At 31.1% G+C, this 8923-nt stretch overlaps 1 protein-coding gene across 1 annotated transcript in view; it reads left to right on the top strand.

Moving 5' to 3' along the window:
* Positions 1 to 474: 474 nt before the first annotated feature.
* LOC132755433 (G-protein coupled receptor GRL101-like) overlaps positions 475 to 8923 on the top strand; it is a gene marked incomplete at its 3' end in the record, with an annotated part of 35208 nt that continues 26759 nt past the window's right edge. The window contains exons 1-5 of the mRNA XM_060746295.1: positions 475 to 673; positions 4112 to 4294; positions 4804 to 4908; positions 5425 to 5541; positions 6603 to 6776. Of these exons, the coding sequence (XP_060602278.1) occupies positions 544 to 673; positions 4112 to 4294; positions 4804 to 4908; positions 5425 to 5541; positions 6603 to 6776 (709 nt within the window). The remainder of the gene's footprint in view (positions 674 to 4111; positions 4295 to 4803; positions 4909 to 5424; positions 5542 to 6602; positions 6777 to 8923) is intronic.

Genomic DNA, 8923 nt, shown 5'->3' with positions numbered 1-8923 from the left:
GGTCACACACAGCCTTTATATAGGAAATCCTTGTTTACACCTTAGAGGCTACTTTTGTAATCCAAATTACCTGACAATTAGTCAAAAAGATTGTTTTGGTGATTAATAAGTCAGGATTAAATATGGGTTATATGTGGTCAAAAAGTAGGTCACGCAGCCCAAATAATACGGGATTTAACCTTCATAATCAGGTGAGCGATATAAGGGCCATCATGACCCTCTTTTTAAATTAGTTTGATATTTGTCTGCCAAAACTATTAATAATACTTTTAAATGTAACTCCTTGAAGATACTGTTTTCTTTTCCATGTCGAAATTTCTATTCGATAATTCGTCATTTAAAGATAATATTAATCAGCTTTAACGAAAGGCTAATGTTAAAGGAAATTGAATGCACGTGCACGTGTAAAAATTAAATATGTGTGTAACATCAATTTTTAAACTACACAGTAAAAGTATTGCATTGATGTTATATAATGATATGCATAAATTTGTTTAAACGATTTAAATTTTCATTTTAACGTCAGTTGAAGGTAACCTCTCTATGACTGAAAAAAAGGTACCCGAGAAAAAGTGCGTCGTTGGTTCTTCAATACCGAAAATGAATTGGTGTGATAGGACATTTGACTGCTTAGACTTGACGGATGAATTGTCATGTCAGAACAAAATTAAAGGTTTGCATTTCGTTTTCAATATATATATAACTTGATATTGTTGTTCTTTAGTTGAGTTTACATGGCGTATATGAAAATTGTGAAATTTATTTTTTGATCAAAAAAAGAAAACTTCAAAAAAGCCTTATGAAAAAAAACGTATTGTATTAAATGCTTAATATGACATCCATGACACTTTTTTATGATACTTATACGGTTTGGTCTTAATTTGAAAGTTGTGTTTATCGTCTACCGATAAAATGCGCGCTACTGTTCTTCCGCTGCAGTGAGACCCTTATCTGATAAAGCATAAGTTACTTAGTCAATAACTTCCGTCTTAAAAATAGATAGCCTCACCTGAAGTGATAATTTTCATTCTAACTGTAAGCATTTCAAGTAATAGATAAAGTTTCCAACATATTGCTTTGCGCTTATTAACCAACTGTTTTCAACGAAACCCGGGTTATTGTAATGCAGAAGTCGGCTATCGTCAACTTTGGTTTCCGCTCAATAATTTGAGTTTGCTTTGGCCTAATGACAGCAAACGTGATGTGTAGGTATCTTATATCAAGAGGCAGATTGGTATTGCTATCCAGGTGTCTGTGATTAAGGTCAAGGTCACTGTTACTAAAAAAGAAATTCAGTTTCTGCTCAATAACTTTATTTTGCTTAAGCCTATTGAGACCAAACTTGGTGTTTGTGTAGCTTATTTCATGTTGTAGCTTGGAATTGCTGTCCAGGTGTCTGTGATTAAAGTCAAGGTCACTGTTGCTAAAAATAGAAATTCGTGTTTTGCTCAATATCTTTAGTTTTAGTTAAGGCCTTATGACACCAATCTTGGTATATGGGTAGCTTATATCAAGACGCAGCTTGCGAATTCAACCCAAATGTTTGTAATCAAGGTCAAGGTCACTGTTGCAAAAAATTGAAATTTAGTTTCCTCTGAATACCTTTAGTTTGCTAAGGTCTATTGACGCCAATCTTGGTGTATGGGTAGCTTATATCATGAGGCAGCTCGGGGCTGCCACCAAGAGGTGTTTGATCAAAGTCAAGGTCACTGTTGCTAAAATTATAAATTAAGTTCCCGCTCAATAACTTTAGTTTGCTCCGATCTATTGACACAAAACTTAGTGGGTAGCTTGTATCTAGACACTACTTGGGCGGGCGGGCGTCAACTGTTGCTGAAAATAGAAATTAGGTCTCCACATAATAACTTGAGTTTGCTGAGACCTATTGACACCAAATGTAGGATGTGGGTAGCTTATATCAACAGGCAACTTGGGATTGCTACCAAAGTTTATGTGAACAAGGTCCAGGTCACTGTTCCTTGAAAAAGAAATTATGTTTCTACGTAATAACTTTTGACCTTTTGACACCAAACTTTCTGTGTTGGAAGCTTATATTGAGATGCAGCTTTAGATTGCTACTTAGGTATATGGAAGCAAGGAAAAGATCACTTGTTTACAATATAATTGCCAGCTTCTTCTCAATATTTTCAGTACACTTTGACTTCGATACCTAACTTGGCATGTATGTAGCTTACATGAAAATACAGTCTACCAATGATACTCAAGTATCTGTTATATTTTTATTTTTAAATAGGGAAAACAATTTTCTGTGTTGGTACAAAAAATAACATATTTCTTTCTTCACTGCCATATTTCATTCCTAATTCCTGTCACATCAATAAAAACCTGCCTTTCAATGCATTGCGGGGCTTCTTGTTAATTGCATAAGCTGATATACTTGACACTTCTTTCATAATTTTGCTTTCAGAATTTTTTCAGATAATGTTATATTTAGTTCCCTTCAACACTTAAATTTTGAAACAATTTTTTCCAATAGGCTAGTCCACTTTTGCGATCAAATCTTCCGTATGACGTCACTTGTAGTTGTCTGAATATACCCTCTGATTGTCGACAAAATCGCATTGTATTGTAACCCTATTTGGTAGCAAATAAATCTTATAGAGACCAGAAAATGCTTTGTAATAAAAAACAACTAGACCAATAATTTGTATGAAGATAAATAAGTGGTTTAATATACATTTTCAAAACTTGATAATTAGCACGTTTACAAATGGGCAAAATTTGATCAGCATTAGCTTTTCGTTTACAATATATTCAAAATATTAGCCATTTTCTAGTTATTATATTTTATTGTTTGCTATATAAAGCACTTGTGATAAACATTGTTTACCTTATTTTGCTAAACAGTCACTTTTTGAAGAAATTGTATGTAAACAAAGTATTATACCAATCCATTTAGTATCAAAATATCTTTAAAATTACATCATAAACATGCCGAGGAAAAATAATAATCTTATTGCAATTGTTCCATTCTCCTACAAACTCCTCCTCCTTAGATAGATAGATAGATAGATTTATTTCGGCATAAAGGTAAACATGTTACATGATAAACAAACACAATATAGATTAAAACAATTTCAAATAAAAAAAATAAATAAATGAATAAATACTATATTATGTAAACCATGACATGTTCCCAAAACCAAGGATAACACAAAAAAGAGCAAGCTCTTATTTAATTGTGGTCCTTAGCATTTGGTGGCATGACATAGAGAGGTATTTCATAAAAGGAAAAAAATATCACAAGTTATAAAATAAATCACATTAATAAAGGATATCATTTAAAATCATCACAATTTAAGATGTAAGGTATTGTAAATAAAAAAGTCATTATCACATTAAGAAATAAGTATGTGCATAGTAAGAAAGGATTACATCTAAAAAAATATCACAGTTGTTATGAGTATGTAAGGAAAGAACATGCCATAGATTACACTATTCAAAAAAAGATAAAGTTTTTAAAGTCTTAAAAAAAAAATTTAAAACAAATATCAAAAAATGAAACAGTAAACCTGAGCCGAAAAATAATTCATTAAAAAAAATGAAAACATAAAATTTTCTTGCAAGAAATTTTAAGAAATACACTTAAATGCTACTTAAAAAGTGACTTTTGATGGCTCCTTAAAATGATGAAATTTGTTAATTTCAGTTACGCTAGTTGGAAGACTGTGCCATAGTTTAGCACCAATAAAACTGAAAGACTTTGACCCGGAACCTTTAACCTTAGAAAGACAATACCCTCCTTTTCTGCTCAGTCTGGCGCAATAAGAACTCATAGATTCCTGAGAAACAAAATAATCACTTAAGTACTCTGGTAACCAGTTGGTTAATTATCCGAAGGTGACCTTTTACAGCATTTGTGTAAATGGTCCATTGCCTGATGCAGAATACGAAAAGAAAAGCTAGAGCTAAAAAGCTAAAAAGTTAAATCTTTAATAATTTTCTCCAAAACACAATTCATATAGCTTAGTAACTACTAGGAAACGTCGTCTTAAAAACGTTCAAACTGTAGAGAGCCGAAAAAGTCAGATGAGTGATATTTGGGGTATCATGAATCGGTAATTGATTTTCTTGATTTTTCTGTTTAAAGATCACAATCTCACGATAATTGGCAAACCAATGATGCAATCTTATTTACCTAAACGACTTATTCGCGAGGCATATTTCACCTGTGAACATAGCAAAGAGTGGATATCTACCTTAGCTAAATGTGATAACGTCATAGATTGTCTCGATGCTTCAGATGAAGTCAATTGTTCTCACGATAAAATTGGTATTTTGTCTTTTGACTTTACATTTTTCCATTAAATTTCCAGTTAACTTTCTGAATTTTGCAAACGAATAGTTTGTTTATGCCATGTTACTTTTACGCACAAACTTGAAATAAATAAATAAGTCTAAAAACAGATAATTGGTAGACAGGTGCTTTGTAGTTAAGCTGTTTTGTTGTATGCTATCTTTTAAACAGAGTTAATGATTTAATTTTTTTTCGATATAAACTATATTTATAAATATAATAAATATAATTGTTTGACTGTGTTTGACTTTACGGAGTTTTTTTACTTTCTAGTATTTAAGTAGTGACTTGGTGTTTATTTCTTTATTTACACTACCTCTGTTTTGTAAGGAATATTAAACAATTATGAAGTTAAAGATGTCCGCTTATAAAAAGAAATGCACTGCTATCAGAGGATGACATGGTAATGTGTACATTTATTTATTCTTCATATGAATTATGTTGTACTATTACTATATTATCTATTAATACTATATATTAATTAGGATGTGATGACAACGAATTCTCTTGTGATGGTGGACATTGTATTAAATTAAGTAACGTGTGCGATTTTATATCTAACTGTGCGGACGGTACAGATGAAATATGTGGTAATTAGTAAACATATAATTCAGAAAAATAATATTTTAAAATATTTTTTTACGTTGGCGTCCGATCGTAAACCGTTCATTTTACTTTTTCTAAATCATTCAAGCAAGCATATAACAAACTTCTAGAGACACAGTAAATGGTTTTTATATTCGAAATACGTATGTATATAATATATATTGTTAAGGTTATTGATATAATTGTTTAAAACACAAATGCTATATGATGAACATCATGATAACGTACGTTATGAAACAATCAAAATGATATTTGGGATACGCGAAAACTAACATTTCTTACACGGGTACGTCAACTATAATAATTTTAAGAAACAAATTGTGAAAGCATAAACCGTTCGAGAAAAACGTAGTGAAATATTATTTCATGTAAAGGTTAAAAACCAAATTTTATATTTGTAACTAATTAACGAGTACATGTCATGTACAGATTTCAAAACTTTATTTGATTCTTGCATGTTTTACTTTTACTCATATTGATCGTCTTATAAACATTTGTAGAATACCAAAACTGTGATAAAGATGAATTTCCTTGTGATAATAAACAGTGCATTCCATCAGAAAAACACTGTAATGCTATACCTGACTGTTTCGATTATAGCGATGAAGAAAACTGTGGTTGGTATACAATATTTTATAACTATACTAATTAACCCAAAGATATCTTTTACACATCTTTGAATAAAATGTTTTGTTTTTATTGCAGAAATTTATTGAAATCTATAGAATTCCTACATAAGCTGTCTTATTAAAATAAAAGAATGTATTAACTGTATTAGCTGTGCATTGAAATCTGCATTTGTTACTTCGAATAAAGCTAGTTCTTCTATTATACAAATTGCCAGATTTTAAATGACACTATGATGTTGTAGTGTGTCCACTTACAGTGTGTATGACTTACACCGTTAAATATCTACTTTGTGTGAAGTCAATACAGGATTGTTTTATAATCATTAACAAATACCGCGCAGCAATAACCAATATTTTCAATTATCAATTTGAGCATAGTACTCTCATTGAAATACAATATTTAATTGATAGTGTTTACCAACATCAATTACAATTGACAGCGAATAATTAAGAACAACTTACCTGACTTAATTTCAATTAAACTGATAAATAAAATCAAAAATATTGTGTGACGAAATATGTCATGAAACATCATGTTCAGGATGTGAACAGAGTAAAATGGAAAAAGATAACACCGACAAAATATCTAATTAATTCAATTTTTTAAATATTTACAAAACCGTTATTCTAATTGATCATTCCTGTAAATCATACGTATGTTAAACACTATTTGTACTAGTTTGTTCATAACAAAGGTAATGGTTGTTTAAATTTATATGATCCGTTTAGACACGAACGGGCACCTGAGTAGGACCACCGATGTTCCGTAAACTAGCTAGAAGCTTACTCACATGAAATAATCCAAAGTCCCTGTCGGGATGATTCGAACCCATAGAGGTGCGGGGCAAAAACAGTTGATGCAAATCAAAGTATGAAGAAGCAGCAAACATAATGTTTACTTACTTATATTTTGTTTCATAGTCAAAATGCATTGAAATTCTTCATTTAAATACATGTTTTATAATATAAGTTACGAATACGATTATTACAAAAATGTGAATATTTTGTTAAATCAAAGTTCATAAACACATGTTATCTTTCCATTAAAGAGTCCTGCACAGATTCAGTTTTGTGTTCTAGTGATAACAAATGTATTCCTCTTCGTCTGAAGTGTGATCAATACCCTGACTGTACGGACAGCAGTGATGAATTTGCTTGCCATTCAGACATTCCAACATCTGCCGATTTTAGCGATGAATATATTTCTCTGACAAGATGGAAAGGTGAGCAAATTTCTTATGTCAAGTTATTGCATTCTCAAAGTTTTGAGTTATTATGAGAAACTGTTTAAAGCAAAGATGACAATAGCATTAGTGAACTTTACGAGCTACATATGTCCTTTCAAATACAATTTTGATAACTTAACCTTCCTTTCTGTCCCTTTTCTACATCACGCATTGTATGGTGCATGTATTGTTATTCATCCTTCTATTGATTGACCTTCCTTCTAATATCTTTTAAACTGAAAATTGTTTTTACTCGGTTGCGAAGCAATCGATTCTTAAATTATTTCGAATAAGACGCATGATTTACTTAAGAATACACCATTTTTTGTACTTTTGTGTCCTAAATAAAAACAAAAGTAAATGTAAACAATCACGTAAGCTTAACACTTCGTGACCCAGTTTAATTTATTGCTTTATTCTAAAATATCTTTATTTACAATTTCTTTGAATGGACAAACAATGTTTTCTTATCTCTGTATATAAATAAGGGACTACATTATTGTCTGCTTTCATGTAATTGGGTAGTTTACCGGAACAAAATATCATGGAATCAGGTTTAAATTAGCTTGTGCCTCCATCTAAATGAGCACTGTTTTGCATCAATTTTAACAAAACGCATCGATGTAAGTGTTCTTGCACTGCATTGTCATGAAACGTCTTTAGTGAAATTAATTATCTACTTTAGAAACTAGAAAAAGTTCGTTTTGGAAAAAAAATCATATCTTATTTTAAAGTTTCTTTAATAGCAACTTTTATATATTGTTGATAAGGCATGAAAGTCGATAAACCTGTTACAAATCTGACGAAAATTAAAAGCGCACGTGTAACCTCGTTATACTTGACCAATAGATAAACCATGTTTATTTACGGATTAGTAAATCATTTTCATCATTATTAAATGATAATTAGGCAAACTACTCTGCCTGTTTCCCGCATACAGCATAAAACCATATAATAATAATGACACATTTAAAGCCCTTGTGACCTAGACCTTTGAACTAGTGACCCAAAATCAATAGGGGTCATCTACTATCTATGAACAATCACCGTATGAAATATGACGACTTTGTGATGAATACTTTTCAAGATTAGCAGAAACCATTTTAACATTTAAGGCCCCTGTGACCTTGACCTTTGACATAATGATTTCAAATTGAAAAGGGATCATTTACTAGTTGTTACCAATCATCATGTGAAATATGACGGCTTTGTGATGAATACTTCTAAGATAGACAACTGAAACAATTTTAACATTTAAGGCCCTTGTGACCTTGACCTTTTATCTAGTGACCCCAACATCAACAGGGATCATCTACTAGTTGTTACCAATCATCATGTGAAATATGATGACTTTGTGATGAATACTTTTCAAGATAATCAGGGGAAACAATGTGGTCTACTGACGAAAAGACCGACAGACAAACAGACCGTCAGACTGACAGTAGCAAAACAATATACATGTACCCACTCTTCTTCTTATAATGTATTATTTGTACTCATGTCTTTATGTTTGCGTTCGTAACTACAAGTAAAGCTGGTTTTTTCTTTCGTTAAAATCTGCCAGAATTTAAATGACACTATATTGCTATTTTGTGTACACTTACAGTGTGTAGGACTTAAAACGCGACATATCTTCTGTGTTTGAAGTCAAAACAGGCTTGTTTTATATTTATAAAAAATACCTCGTAGATATAACCAATATTTTCAATTATCTATTTGACTATAGTACATCGTCAGGAAATACGATATTTATTTTATAATATATACAAACATAATTACAAATCAAGCCGAATTATTGTGAACGACTTACCTGACTAAATTTCAATTAAACTAATAAAAGAACTTTCATCACACTTTCAAAAATATTGAGAAAAGAAATATGGCATAAAACATCATGTTCAGGATGTGGAAAAATAATGGTAAGAAATAACGCCAATACAATATGCAATAAATGTGAAAATATTCACATAGCCATTACCTTAATTAATCATTCCTGCAAATCATACGTATATTAATCGCTATTTGTACTGGTTTGCTAATAAAAAAAGGTTAGAATTGTTAAGAATTATAGGATCCGTTCTTCTTTAGGAAGAGGAAGAGCCCAGGTGCCCTTCATTGCATTATTTAAGACACGAACGAGCACC

The sequence above is a fragment of the Ruditapes philippinarum genome, unplaced genomic scaffold, assembly GCF_026571515.1.
Source record: "Ruditapes philippinarum isolate M1 unplaced genomic scaffold, ASM2657151v2 ctg9435_1_1_1_1, whole genome shotgun sequence".
NCBI classification, from domain to species: Eukaryota; Metazoa; Mollusca; class Bivalvia; order Venerida; family Veneridae; genus Ruditapes; species Ruditapes philippinarum.
This window is presented reverse-complemented; position numbering and strand designations above follow the sequence as displayed.